At 41.3% G+C, this 15915-nt stretch overlaps 1 protein-coding gene across 2 annotated transcripts in view; it reads left to right on the top strand.

Annotated features, from left to right (window-relative positions):
* DCP1B (decapping mRNA 1B) overlaps positions 1–15915 on the top strand; it is a 50668-nt gene that overhangs the window by 6189 nt on the left and 28564 nt on the right. For both annotated transcript variants that reach the window (XR_003429987.1, XM_027093049.1), the window contains exon 3: positions 1113–1240. Coding sequence is in view for 1 of the 2 variants with exons in the window: in XM_027093049.1 (XP_026948850.1) it covers positions 1113–1240 (128 nt within the window). In the remaining variant the exon portion in view is untranslated. The remainder of the gene's footprint in view (positions 1–1112; positions 1241–15915) is intronic.

Genomic DNA, 15915 nt, shown 5'->3' on the forward strand with positions numbered 1-15915 from the left:
GTCTTTGTTTCCTCCGGTGTCTTCCTGTAATAGAGTTACACCCACCGGTGATTTCCAGAGGACCCTCTGACAGGGGTCTTCGGAAGTCACTCTTCATTCTTCCCCAGAATTGAAGTTGAAATGATCGTCATGATTATCTCCGGTACTCATTATATGCCCAGCACCACGCTACCACTTAGTAAAATAAGTAGGCAAGGATTGCCTTCCATCAGTTTTAAAATTAGAAGTCTCATAAGAAAGCTGTAGGTAGCAAGTCAAGTGGGTAGAGGTGAAATAAAACTGCGCTATGAACCCCTTTTCTTCCTGTTGCTCACGGCATTTCTGTGGGCTTGTTACCTTGTGCCCAGGTTAAAGCAGGGGCCTGCCTGTGTCTGTTGCAGTGTGTGAGCATGTGTGCTCCAGTTGTCAGCAGAAGTTGCACAGTTGGGTTGGTGTCTGGCCTGTCCCCCAAGGGTAGACAGATGCACTTGTAGTTGTTAGTTTCTCTATGATTTGGGTTCTTCCTGCCTGACAGAGACTAGGCACTGAAGGTTTATTGAATGAAATTAAAAATAAAAAGTTACTAAATGCACAGTTTTATGGATAAAAACTTTTGTAGTAGCTTAGCTATGAAGCTGTTTGCCTTACACTGAAGAATACTAAATATCTGCTCTTTGCTTTAAATTGTATAAACTTTTAATTATACTGTATCTCCTCATAAGTTCGTTGACCAGAGTTACATCATTTCCCTAAGAAATTACACAGCTTTCCATTTCAGAGCAACACCAACATTTTCTATAATTGTGCTGTACGCTCTGTATTAACGGTCAAGATTGTTTAAAGGTGTCTGTCGGTAATTTTTTTATCAGTAGTTACCATCTCTGCCTTAAAGGAACTTGCAGCGTAGGTAGGGAAGCAAGCTGTGTATATGTACATACGTACACAGTTAAGTAAGCAGGGCTGGACTTTACCAAAGCACCAGCGTGGCCGGCGTGCCGTATGCGTCCCGCACATTGGTGCAGCCCACGGTGAAGGGGCGGAAAGGTTGACGGCGTGTCCAGATGCCCCTGTCCTGGAAGTGCTCTGCTCTGAACGGCGTGTCTCTGTGTCCCCCCACCCCCGGCAACCTTTAGGTCTGCTTCTCCGAAACACGGCTTCACCATCATGAACAGGCTGAGCATGGAGAATAGGACAGAGCCCATCACGAAAGACCTGGATTTCCAGCTCCAGGACCCCTTCCTTCTCTACAGAAATGCCAGATGTGAGTCTGAATGCATGTTTGAGACTGTGTGTGACTGTTGTGTTTAGTGTCAGTGACTCTAGGGGTCAGCACGGGTGGCCTGGGAAACACATGCTTTGGTGCGGGATAGCTTCTTCCTCGGGAGAGTTTACACGGAAACAGTGTGAATGTGATGACGTGAGCATTTAAACCTCGTCCTCTGCAGCTGGACCACTTTGTGCTGTGAGCCTGAGCGGGGCTTGGGGGAGGCGAGTCCTTGGCCAGGAGACCGCAGAAGGCACCTCGGTGGTGCTGCAGGACCTAGACTAGCCATTCAGCTTGTGTGTCACTTCAGCTGAGCATCCGATGAGATGCTTGAGGGAGAGGGCCTGTCTTCCAGAAGTACCATCTTGAATACATAGTAAATGAAAACCAAAGTCCAAAGAGTCTTGGTCCTTAAGAATTTCATAACATTTGGTAAAGTTTAAGTTCTATTAGGTAACTAAATGGTCCTTGTCAGGTTTGAAATGAGGTAGCAGTCGCCTGCCCAGAATTCTGTCCCCATTTCACTCTTGCATCTCATCTGACCACTCGTGCTGAACTATTGGGCAGCCCGCAGAAAAGTGGATGAGAACGTTAGGAACTGCAGGAGCATCTCCACACAGAACACAAGAGCACACTATAGCTGCTTAAACGTGTGTGCACGTGCTCCGTGCTGGCTTTCAAAAAGACCTTGCAGTTAAGAAATGGTTACCATGCATTTTCCACCCCATTCTTTGAGCTCAAGATACAAGAATTTGCCTTCTGTGTACTACTCAGTGTTATCTTAACAATGTAATGCAAGTAATATATAATGTTTCAACCCCATTGAATTGTTCTGAAGTAAATATAGCATCATTTTAATGCTATATTTACTTATATTCACATGTAACTAAGTTGTCGTCATAGGTGGTCATCCTATTTAGAAAATACAGTTAAATTTTTACGAGAAAAAAATTATAAGAAAGCTATTAAAACTATATAACTTGACTTTCTAATAGCAGGTCCTATGAAATGAAAAATTCAGTAATACAGAGAAATATTTTGTTTACTGTTCCTATTTCTTTGCTGGAAGGCATAGTTTAATCATGTGTAGCTTGTAGTTGTTTGAGTTTTTTTGTGTGCTTGTTATGTCGGGTTATATTTTCTTTTTTTGAGATTATTAGATTCTATGTCAGATTAATATGTAACTCAAATCCTAATAAACAAAATAACCGCAAAATTAAATATAAAATGAATGAATATTAGTGGCTTATAATAACTTTTGGTTGCCCTTAGTTTGGATAAATCCTGAGTCTAGTTGGTATAGATAATATTTTAAATTCTTATTACAATATTACATATTATATATTATGTACTGTACCAAAGATATGAAAATACAAACTCTCTTTAATGTGGTCGATTTTAAAAATAACCTTCCTCAGTCCCACAGGGTTTAGCTGCTAGGATCTAGGAAACGTGCTCAGCCCGCCCTGGGTGCCAGGCTGTGCTGTCCAGTACCGCCCCACGGGCTAGGGTGGCTGGTCTGAATTTTACACTCTGAGCTATGAATGTAAGAGACACACTGATTTTCACAGACTCGGTACAAAAAGAAGGAATGTGAAAAAATCTCAGTAGTCCTCTATTGATTTACCTGTTGAAATGGTAATATTTTGAATATATTGAGTTAAATAAAAAGTATTATTAAAATTCATTTCACCTGCTTCTTTTTATTTTTTTAGTTAAAAATTCCATTTGTGGCTCACATTTGTGGTTCACCGTATGTTTCTACTAGACGGCACTGTTCCAGGCGTTTTCATTCATCTTCCCACACTTCCTCATCACAGCTTTGAGGGACAGACACTCTCCCTGCTGTTTTGCAGATGAGAAAACTGAGTCTCAGGGAGGTGGCAGCCCTGACAGACCCACACATTCTGATTTCAGGTCCGTTGCTTTTTGTACACCAGCCTGTACTGCTCTCTCCACCGTTCACCATGAGTGCACATTGAAGGCAGCCTTTGGGCTGTGTATTAAAATGTTTCTAACGAGCTTCCATAAGACAAATGAAATCAGTTGAACAACAAAGAGTGGAAGGGAATGGATCTATTTACCTTCCTGAGTTTATTTTGCTGCTTTTCTCCTTAATATTTGGCACATCTTGACTTTGCAGCCATAGTTATTTGGATTTTGTTTATTTATAAAAGCCTCTTCAGAGTCTCTGACATCAGAGGTTCCCAGAGGGTTTTGCTCCAGGTGCTTTCAGCGTGTCAGATACTCTCAAATGTTTTTAAATAATTCTGATACTCTATGGAATAATTGCATCTGGTTTGCATATTCTCTGATGATGTATAGATTCATTCATCATCCTTTGAACAATGAACCCAGCTTCACTCAGGACTGGTCTTTAAGACTCTTCTACCTCTCGAGATCTGTCGAGTCAAGGATCTCCCTGTTTTAGTCCTGACATTTCACTTTGGCCAATATATGTCATAGGCCAGGTTGGGACATGTCAAGAGGCAGAGCTGATACAGGTTTGTGGTGAGTTTTTTAAATTCACTAGGTTAAAAAAACTGGTATGTGAGGAGATAACTATTCCTTTCTAAAATTGTGTGGATTTAGAAGAGCAAAATAAAGAAGAGAAAACTCAAACTTTCTTCATTTAATTAAAAAAAAAAAAAAAGATGTATAATAAGTAACTGAATTTCGGCCAAACACAAAATGTATGGGTTTATTACAGTAAAGGATTTATAGTGTTTAAACCTGGTTGTCATAGAATTTGACCTCTGTAAGCTTTATAGGTAAATAAGGTGCCTGTTGAATTAGAAAATATTTACCCAACAAACATTTACTGAGTGCTTACTGTCTCCCAGGTACCATGTCAAGGCTCTGTATGGGTTATTTAATTCTCATCACTTTTCCTTAGAAATCCTATTATTCCTATTTTGTAAATGAGGAAACTGAGGTTAAAGGGATTACGTAATTTACTGAGGTCTGTGACTGTTTTGAGATGGAAAGAGCATTTGGACTGAGAAAGCATATCTCCAGAGGTCCAGGCCCAAGCAGTGGAGGTGGCAGCACATGAGTGATGGGTCTGAGCAAGCTTTATCTTTTAGGAAACGCTTAGTCTTGTAGTGCACACTCCAGAGTTAAAAGGCGAGTTTCTTTTTTTTTTTTTAAGTTGAGAACCTACTGTATCTCCGTTATTAGAAAGGAGAATATCAAATAAAAACTAATGTAACAAAAAGCTGAATCTGACTGTTTCTTGTGTATTATTACCCTCCAGCAGCTGTTTGCTGTATTTGCCATTTCAGAACTAAATAAGATTTTGGTATAGGGAGATACAGTTTAGAACTGTATTTTCCCGAGTAGATCATGCTATTTAAGATAAGTTACAGACAGCAGTGACAGGTAGGTTTCGGAGCTAGGCCAGCATGTTGAATGTATTACTGTCTGTGATGACAGAATTAGAGTGAAATTCTTCGGGGCTGCTTGACTTCATTGCAGACATAAGCTTGGAGCTTAGAGCAAATCAGAAAAGGCAAGAATCAAGACACCGAGATCAAAGCTGTTTTAGAAAACGCCTCAGTTTTAAAGTGAATTTACCATATTGGGTAGTTTTCTATTCATAAGGAAATACAATTTAAATTCTTTATTGACATTTGTAGGGTCTGAGAAAAACTGCTATAAATAATGATAAGTGGTACACTGAATGAAAGTTATAATTACAGACGGTCCTCATCTTTCAAATAGACCATGACCTAGAAGTTCCCTTTTAAAGTGATTGGTTGGTAGACTTTGGACTCAACATGGCAGATCGAACACACTCCTGAAACTGTTGAAATGACAGTAACGGAGTAAAAAAAGATACAGACCCACAAGGGTGCAGGGTGGATTTCATGAAAAAAATGGCACAAACTAGAGAGAGAGGAAGACATGCCACGACAGCTTCGTTGTTCACAATTGTTAACCTTACTGCCCCGCAGGAGACTCTCTCTGCCCTGTTGATGTCGGACTTGACAGTGCTATTTGGTTCTTCCCCCACTGACCCTTCCGGGGTGATACTGTGTAGTTGCCCTTTGGGCTCAAGTATGATTGTGTGGATTGATCTGGCCAGTGAGATAGGGGTAGAAGTGGTACGTGTGACTTCTGAGCAGATGCATGTTCAACCACGTCTCTTTCCCTTCTGCCATGATGACTCGCAGTGTTCAGGCAGAGGCTGCTCTGTCAGCCTGGTCCTGGGATGAAGGCACAGAGGTGACCCATGATGGGCTTGTAATGTGTATGAGAAGTAAACCTTTGTCATTGTAAGCATTGAGATTTGGGGGTCATTTGTTACTCCAGCATAACTTGGGCTGTTGTGACAGACACACAGGCCACCCAGGAAAAGGGGGATCCAAGCACAGGTTGGAGGTAAAGGAGTTCTGAGAAGAGTGGTAAAGAGGAGTCCCATCATGACCCCTATGCAACTGAACTAAAGATGAGTCAGTCTAAAAGTAGGAAGATGGAAGGCTTCAGGAAGCATGTCCAAGAAGAAATTTACACCTGAGAGTTTGAATCTCTTGGGACATTTACAGTTCCTTTTTCAGTGATTTTGGTAATGACATAAGAACATTAAAAACTGAGAGGGGAAAAAAAACAAAAGGAGACAATTCTTAATTCCTGGGAAAGCAAAATATTGTACAAGAAAGGAAGTATAATCATAGTACACTATTTGGCTCTGCTGATCGTAATTAAATGATAAACACTAAATGTGAAATGATGTTATACTTACATTGGAAGGATGGGGAAAAGTGTGTGTGTGTGTTTGTGTGTGAGTGTGTGTATTGTCAGAGAACTAAATCCTCTTCAATGGATTTTTCTTAAGAATCAAGAGGTAGTGTATACATGATATGTAGGAAAAGAGGTTTACATACCAGGAAAAAAATTGGATGAGAAATAAATGGAGAGCAGAAATAGCTGTCATGGAAAAGGTTGCTCTTAGGGAGTGGTAATCAGGATTATAATGGCTAGAGAACTGATCTGCTATTTGTTATGAAACCTTACAGTATTTGATATTTAAAATTATAGCTATGTTTTATTTTGATAAAAATATAATTGGATATCAGAATACATTCATAAAAACAATATCTTAGTTGGTGGTTAAGTTTCTAAGTCAACTAAGAATAATAGCACACTAACATTAGAATGATGTGCATATGAAATACAGCACCAGTTTGGATAGCATTATTTCTGTAGGAAAATCAATTCAAGAGTAAAACTTGTGTAGACCCCAAGAGTAAAACCTCCTTAGCAGTGAGGCAGAGGACTTCTAGTGCCCATGTATATTCACAGATCATTTGTAATGCTAGGTCTTCCTGGGACTGCCCTGGCGGTCCAGTGGTTAAGACTCCACGCTTCCACTGCAGGGGGCACAGGTTCCATCCCTGTTTGGGGAACTAATATCTCACATGCCGGGTGGCACAGCCAAAAATAATAATAATAAAGGCGTTATTATTAAAAAGGAAAAATGCTAGGTCTTGTATGAAATGCATTTTAGCGTGTGGTAATGGTAAACTGAAGCTTGAGGCCTTCCCAGCCTGTTGCCAAGTCTCAGCTCCATGCTGTTTGCACAGCCCTTTTCTCCTTCCAGTCCCACATCCATTCCAGCCCAGGCTTCCATTACCTGTTACCTGGGGTGGCTCATAGCTCCTGAGAACGAGAGCATAAGCTTCCGGCACCAGCCAAAGTAGCGTTAAGTTCACAACAACACACCTCTCCCACTGGTTACAACGAAAAATTCTGGACAGAGTACAAAACAAAAAACCAAAAAGCCTGAGGATTCTGAAAGTAAACAATAACAGGCATATTGTTGAGGGAAGTCAGAATTTGAAGAGTAACCAGAATGGTGGCCAGTCTCCTGACTTATTCTTCCCTCTTCTTTGTCTCCTGACTGACTCGAGAGTGAGCCACGTCACAGAACTATGGACAAAAACAGCAGAAACCAAGGGCAACATCTCTATGGACTGAGGACTGGAGAAGTGGACTCCCTCTTTCCCTCCCAGCCCTACTTGACGCCAGCTGTGACACTAACCTGAGCTGCCCCTGTGGCAGTGACAGGCCCATGAGGATCCCAAGAAGAGCCTGTGTCTGCCGGAGGAGCTGCAGACAAGGGCTCCTGTGGTCTCAGGAGTGTAGCTGATATTCCTTTGCTTCACCCAGTGGGTAGCCCGAGCTACGCAGACCGCCCGACAGCGTGAGAAGCTAAGACTCTGAGAGAAACCCTGACTCTGTGGCCTGAAGACTGGGGAGAAGGACCCCCGTGAGCTGGATGAGGAGATCCCCTGATTCTGTGTGGGAACTGACATGGGTGCTGGTCCCACGCAGGAGTATCGCATACATGTGACAGAGCCAAAGAAGCATGGCCGAGGCTCTGAGAACTAACCCACGGTGTGGACAGCCGCCTAGCTCCAGACCAACACCTGAGTGGTGTATGCACGGGGCAGACACAGCTCTGAAAATGGAGCTGACGTGGGAACCGTTGCCCACAAGAGGCAGGATGGAGTGTCCTGTCTAATTCTAAACAAATCAATCGCCTTCTAAACAAAATCAACACTCTTTGGTGGGTTTTCAGAAGACTCAGAGTCTCACAACATCATCAAGATGTCCAAGATACAACCCAGAATGGCTACTCATACAAAGAACTGGGAAAATCTGACAACTCTCACAGGGAAAGTCAGTCAGCAGATGGCCACCCAGAGATGACCCACATGCTGGAGTTATAGGACAGTGGCTTTAAGGCTGTTACTATTACTGTGCTCTGTGAGATAGAATGGAGTCCTCAGAAATGAATGGAAAGATGGAAATTCTCAGCAGAGAAATGGTGTAAAGAAACCAAAGGGAACATTCGGAGCTGAATAATAGAGTACCCAGTGAGTGGCTCTGACAGCAGAGTAGAGATGGCAGGGGAAAGAAGAGTCAGTGAACTTGAAGACCCATCAGTAGATATTATCCAACCTGAAGAATATACAGGAAAAAGGTTAAAAAACAACAACAAAGGCCTCACAAACCCGTGGGGCTGTACCAAGAGGTCTGAATTTGTGTCACTGGAGTCCCATAAAAGGAGAAAAAGACTGGTGTAAAAAAAATATTTGAAGAAATAATAGCTGAAAACTTTCCAGATTTGGTGAGACACAAATGTATGGATTCAAGAAACTCAGTAAACCCCAAAGGGGATAAACCCAAAGAAAACCATGCCCATAAATATCATAATCAAATGGCTGAAAAACAGACTTTAAAAAACAAACAAAAAACCTTGAAAGCGACCAGAAACGATACGTATAGGAGAACAATGCCTTGAACGACTACGATTTCTCTTGGAGTCTGGAAGACAGTGCCAACATAAAAGAACCACCAACCTAGAATTCCGTCCCCAGGGAAGATGTTCCTTAGGAAGGGAGGTAAAATAAAGGTACTCTCGGATAAAGGAAATTGAAAGTGCGTTTTGTCAGCAGACCTGCTCTAAAGTACATGCTGAAAGAGGTTCTTCAGACTGAAGGGAAGTGATACCGAAGGAAGGTCAGGGCCTCGGGATGAAGGAGGAGCAACAGAAGTAGTCAAAACATGGGTCAGTAGAGTAGAGTTATTTTTTCTAGCCTCAGATTCTTTAAAACGCAAATGATGATCGAAGGCAAAAGTTACAGGAGGGCTTCATTGTAGGTAGATGGGACATGTGACAACTGAAAGGTTAAGGGGAAGGGGATAGGGACCTATATGGTTGTAAAGCCTTTGCATTTTGCTTCAAGTGGTAAAATAAAAACTAGTAGACTGTGAAGAGTTAGATATGTATAGTGTGATTCCTAGAGCAGCCGCTTAAAACAGAGAACCAATAGATAAATGAAAATTGAATACTAAAAAAATTTTAAATAATCCAAAAGAAGGCAAGGAAGGATGTACCAACAGAGCAAAAAACAGGGGAGACAAACCATGGAAATGCTAATTAAAAGAAAGCCATTTGGGAGTAACATACACACACTACTATATATAAAATAGGTAAGCAACAAGGACCTGCTGTATAGCACAGGGAACTATATTCAGTATTCTGTAATAACCGATAATGGAAAAGAATCTGAAAAAGAATATACATATGTGTGTGTGTGTGCATGTGTGTATTCCACTTTCTATAATTGATAGAATAAACAAAACAGCAAGCCTATGGAAGACTTGAACAACACTATCAACTCACTTGATGTAATTGACATTTATCGAACATTCCATCCAGCCACAGCAGAATACAGCCTCTTTGTAAGTGCTCATGGGACAGTACCCAAGGTCAGCTTTATCATGGGTCATAAAAAAAACCTTAAAATTTTTTAAAGAAATGGAAATCGAACAAAGTATGCTCTCTGACCACAAAGGAATTGAACTAGAAATCAGTAACAGAAAGATATCTGGAACATCCCCAAATATTTTGAAATTAAACAACACACTTCTAAAATAACCCATGTGTCAGAGAGGGAGGAAAATTAGAAAATGAGCTGAATAAAGATAAAAATACATGTCAGATGCAACTGAAGTTGGGCTTAGGGGGAAATTTATAGCGTCAAATACTTAGGAAAGAGGAAAGGTCTCAAACGAGTAATTCAGGTTCCACCATAAGAAACTAGAAAGAGAAGAGCAAAGTAAACCCAAAGCAAGCAGAAGGAAGGAAATCAAAAATAAGAGCAGAAATCAGTGAACTAAAAGAGAGAGTAGAGGGCTTCCCTGGTGGCGCAGTGGTTGGGAGTCCGCCTGCCGATGCAGGGGACACGGGTTCATGCCCCATTCTGGGAAGATCCCACATGCCATGGAGTGGCTGGGCCCGTGAGTCATGGCTGCTGAGCCTGCGCGTCCGGAGCCTGTGCTCCGCGACGGGAGAGGCCACAACAGTGAGAGGCCCGCGTACCGCAAAAAAAAAAAAAAAAAAAAAACAGAGAGTAGAGAAAATTGGTGAAACCCAAAGCTGGTTCTTTGAAAAGAGTAAAACTGATAAACCTAAACCCCTGGCCAGACTGATCAAGGGAAAAAAAGAGAGAGAGGGATGCAAATGAGCAGTGTCAGGAGTGAGAGCGGGTCTCTGTGGACACTGAAAGGACGAGGGAAATGCTGTGAACCACCCCATACCCATGAGTTTGACAACTTAGAGGAAATGGACTAATTCCTTGAAAAACACAAATCACCAAACCATACTCGGGAATAAATAACCTGAATAGCCCCATATCTATCAAAGAAATCAAATTTGTAGATAAAAACTTTCTAACAAAGAGAACTCCAGGCCCAGACAGTTTCACTGGTGAATTCTACCAGGCGTTCAAGGAAGAAGTAATACCAATTCTGCAGTCTCTTCCGGAAAATAGGAGCGGGAAGAACCCGTCATTTTATGAGAGCAACATTATCCTGATACCAAAACAAGGCAAAGACGTTATTACGAGAAAATTAAAGACCAATATTCCTGGTGAATATAAATATGAAAAATGCTCAACAAAATACTAGCAAAATAATGTTCATAGCAGCATTATTCACAAGAGCCAAAAGGTGGAAACAGCTCAAATTCATGGATAGATGATTGGATAAACAAAATGCGGTATCTGCATACATTGGAGTATTATTCAACCTTAAGAAAGAAGGGAGTTCTGATACGTGCTACAGCAGAGATGAACCTTGAAGGTATTATGCTAAGTGAAATAAGTCAGTCACAGAAGGACAGATACTGTATGGTCCACTTACATGAGGTACCTAGAATAGTCAAATTCATAAAGACAGAATGTAGAATAGTGATTACCAGGGACTGGGGGAGGGGGGAATGGGGAGTTCTTGTTTAATGGGTACAGAGTTTTAAGTCTGGGATGATGGAAAACGTTCTGGAGATGGTGGTGATGGCTGTGCAACATTGTGAATATACTTAAAGCCACAGAACTGTACACTTAGAAATAGTTAAAATAGTAAATTTCGTGCTATTTAAAATTTCACCACAATAAAAGAAATCTTAACAAATTCAACCCCTTGCCATATAATTTGCATCCAGCTTATCCCTTCCGTACAAACCCACTGTTAGATTTATCTTCCTAAAGCACAAGTCTAATTGTCATTTTTCTGCTCAGAATCTTAAATGCCCACCAGGTGGACTTTCTCACCTGACAGCTAAGCTTGCTGTAGTCGGGTCCCAGTTTACCTGTCTGGACAGGTCAACGTGACTGCTGTATACTTACCTTATGTTCTAACCAAACACAAATGTGTGCTTTCCTAGAATACTTTTAAATTTTTTATCTCTGTGCTTTTAAACATGGTTCCTTTTTTCCCTTGAATTCTTTTCCTCACCCTAACCAATCTCTACCAGATACGTTCTACTCATATTTCAAAAGCAACCAAAACTTGACATCTCCCTAGGGTCGTCATCCTCTCTCTCTAGTTCTGATTTCTCACTGCAGCATATACCTCTCGCATGTTGACTTTCCTAGTGTTTATTGACCACTTGCCTATTGATACTGTTTCTGTGCTGGGTTGGGGGAGTTCAGTAATGAATAAGATGCGTCCCTTCCCTCTGATAGTTTGCTATCCTAGCACAAAAGACAGATTTACAAATACATATGTTCACAATAATATGCTAAATGCTGAGCTAGAACAACAGGCACTTACTAGTACTTAACACGTTACCTTATATGTAATATTTGTCCTAGTTTCTCTATCAGAGCACAAGCCCCTTCAAGGCAAGGTATCTCTCTACTTCCCTTCAGCACTTAAATCCTTGCATTAAGTGTGTACAGTGAAATATTTGCAACGAGTTGTTTTTTATTAGGTTTCTTTATTCAAGGCAACCAATAAAGCTTAACCAAAATTTTCACTACTATATCTTCAGTCGTTTTTCTTTGGGGGCATAAGCCAACCAACAATAAGCAAAACCTTAAACACCTTGTGGTTCCTGGGTAGAAAATACTAAATAATTTTAGCAGTTTACAGAGGAATTACTCTGCTCCTCAAGGCTGATTTTATACAGATATTAGTTGCATTTACCTAAAAGTTCCTAGAAATATAATAATTGCAAGTTGTGAGAATACCACATATCCTCATCTTGAGAAATTTAATAGTTCTAGGAAAAGATATGTAATGTGGGAAAACATCAATTTCATCTGTGTGAAAACTTTATAAAACTTTAAGTTCTACAAAACATTTTATAGAATATCTCTTTCAAATTGATTTACTTTTATCAAGCTATTCTGATTTGATATTTAAGAAGTTTGTTTACTACTACCAAGTTGGTATTTTAATTATGTTACAGGAACAGAGATCATGTCCCTGTTTTGCGGTGGCCCTGCTAAACCATGGCCGTGTGATTTAAACAGTAAGGCTTATGCTATAGTTATTTTATCTGAGAATTAAATAATAAATCCTTTTTTTTTCATTTTTTGTAGAAGCAACTAAAATATAACTCCTTATTAAAAATGTTTAAAAACAGGTGGTATCACCAAACACTAGATTTGAATAGAATCTTATGAACATTTACCATAAAAGAAAAAAAAAAGATAAACTGTACCTCATCAAAAGTAAACTTCCAGGGGCTTCCCTGGTGGCGCAGTGGTTGAGAATCTGCCTGCTAATGCAGGGGACACGGGTTCGAGCCCTGGTCTAGGAGGATCCCACATGTCGCGGAGCAACTAGGCCCGTGAGCCACAACTACTTAGCCTGTGCATCTGGAGCCTGTGCTCCGCAACGAGAGGCCGCGATAGTGAGAGGCCCGCGCACCGCAATGAAGAGTGGCCCCCGCTTGCCACATAGCATAGAGAAAACCCTCGCACAGAAACAAAGACCCAACACAGCATAAATTAATTAATTAATTAATAAACTCCTACCCCCAACATCTTCTTTTAAAAAAAAAAAAAGTAAACTTCCGGGGCTTCCCTGGTGGCGCAGTGGTTGAGAGTCCACCTGCCGATGCAGGGGACGCGGGTTCGTGCCCTGGTCCGGGAAGATCCCACATGCCGCGGAGCGGCTGGGCCCGTGAGCCATGGCCGCTGGGCCTGCGCGTCCGGAGCCAATGCTCCGCAACGGGAGAGGCCACAACAGTGAGAGGCCCGCGTACTGCAAAAAAAAAAAAAAGTAAACTTCCGGACTTCCCTGGTGGCTCAGTGGTTGAGAATCCACCTGCCTTGCCATGGAGCAACTAAGCCTGTGCGCCACAACTACTGAGGCTGCTAGAGCCTGCAAGCCACAGCTACTGAGCCCGCACACCCCAACTACTGAAACCCGAGTGCCTAGAGCCCATGCTCCGCAACAAGAGAAGCCACCGCAATGAGAAGCCCGTGCACCGCAACAAAGAGTAGCCCCCGCTTGCCGCAACTAGAGAAAGCCCTCGCACAGAAACGAAGACCCAACACAGCCAAAAATAAATAAATTTATTTATTTAAAAAAAATAAAATAAAAACGTCTGTTCTATACCTAAAGGTGTATTACCTTTAGGAAAATGAAAATGCAAGCCACAGACTGGGAAAAAACATTCACTGTACACACACACGTGCACACACACACACGCGCGCGCACACACACACACGTACACACACACATCTGACATAGTGCTTATATCCAGAATATATAAATAACTCTTAGATTAGAACTCAATAATAGGAAGATAAACAATCCAGTTTAAAAATTGGCAAAATATTTAACAGATGCTTTACAAAAGAAGATACACAGATAGCCAATAAAGAGATGCTCAATGTAATCATCAGGGACTTCCACGTTGTTGTGTCCAACAGAAGTTATCCATGTGTATCGTGCCGTACACCGTGGGATCAGTACATTACAGTCTACTAATCCATTCTCCATTGATGGGTATCTGAGTCATTTCTGGTCTTGAACTATTGTGAGTCAAGTTGCCATGAACATTCTGGCTCATGTTTTTTGGTGGATATATGCACCTATTTGTTTGGGGTTTATACCAACACCTCATGTACAGTGTAGGGGTTTGTATAGCTCTGTGGATACTGCTGGACAGTTTTCTGAAGTTGCACCCATCTATACTCCCTGCAGTGATGTATGAAAATCCATTGTCCCATATCCTTGTCAACACTGGATATTGTTACTCCTTTTAATTTGAGCTGTTCTGGGAGTTCTGAAGTGATATCTTACTGTGGTTTTAATTTGCATTTTGCCATAACTGTGTTGAGCACTTTCTCATATGCTTATTGGACAGTGGAGGGATATGTAAATTAAAACAAGCATGAGAACACCACATAATTTACTAGAATGGCTAAATTAAAAAGACTGAGATTACTGGGGACTTCCCTGGTGGTGCAGTGGTTGGGACTTGCGCTCCCAATGCAGGGGGCCCGGGTTCGGTCCCTGGCTGGGGAACTGGATCCCACATGCATGCCGCAACTGAGAGTTCGCATGCCGCCACTAAGGAGCCCATGAGCTGCAACTAAGGAGCCTGCCTGCCACAACTAAGGAGCCCGCCTGCCATAACTAAGGAACCAGCAAGCCTCAACTAAGGAGCTTGTGAGCCACAACTAAAGGAGCCCGCCCGCTGCAACTAAGATCTGGTGCAACCAAATAAATAAATAAATAAAAGACTGGCATTACCAAGTTTTAATGAGGATGTGGAGCACATGAAGCTGTCATGCATTGCTGGTAGGAGGAAAACATGGTGCAGCCCCTTTGGAGAATTGTTTGGCAATTTCTTATATACTTAAACATATAATTATCATATGACCCAGCAAGTTCCACTTACAGGTATTTACTTAAGAGAAGTGAAAACATATGTTCACACAAATACTTTTACACAGATTCTCATTGTAATTTTATTCATAAGAGGATAATAGCAGTGAGAAAATCAAATTTGCAAATAAAGATAGGTCATAATTTGGAAGCAACATTGCTCACTAAGAATGCATTTTGTGAAACGTTTGCTCTTGCATTATACTACCATTAATGAGTTGGTTATTGATTACCTAGACTATGAAGAAAGCAGTGGCATGAGTAATAGATTACAGGCCTCTTGTGGGCAGAGACCACATATTATATTTTATTTGTATTCTGTGGTACCAAATAAACAGAAAATGAACAGATCTGGATAAGAAATAGATAGGTACAATGTTCTTAAAGTAAATCCCCAATTAATTCTTCAATTTGTTAATGAGGTGTATCACATTGATTTGACTTGTAGAAATTGAAGAATAAAAACATTATGGTCGGGACTTCCCTGGTGGCACAGTGGTTAAGAATCCGCCTGCCAATGCAGGGGACACGGGTTCAATCCCTGGTCTGGGAAGATCCCACATGCCACAGAGCAACTAAGCCCATGAGCCACAACCACTGAGCCCACGTGCCACAACTACTGAAGCCCGCAAGCCTAGAGCCCATGCTCTGTAACAAGAGAAGCCACCGCAATGAGAAGCCTGCACACCGCAACGCAGAGTAGCCCCCACTCACCACAACTAGAGAAAGCCCGCGCGCAGCAACAAAGACCCAACACAGCCAAAAATAAATAAATTTATTTTTAGAAAAAAACATTACAGTCATCTCAATAGATGCAGAAAAGGCTTTTGACAAAATTCAACATCCATTTATGATAAAGACTTTCCAGAAAGTTGGTATAGAGAGAACTTAACAGAATAAAGGCCATATATGATAAGCCCAGAGCCAACATCATACTCAGCAGTGAAAAGCTGAAAGCATTTCCTCTAAGATCA

This window comes from Aethalodelphis obliquidens, unplaced genomic scaffold (assembly GCF_003676395.1).
Source record: "Aethalodelphis obliquidens isolate GAN/ISIS:26980383/991018 unplaced genomic scaffold, ASM367639v1 scaffold83, whole genome shotgun sequence".
Taxonomy (NCBI): domain Eukaryota; kingdom Metazoa; phylum Chordata; class Mammalia; order Artiodactyla; family Delphinidae; genus Aethalodelphis; species Aethalodelphis obliquidens.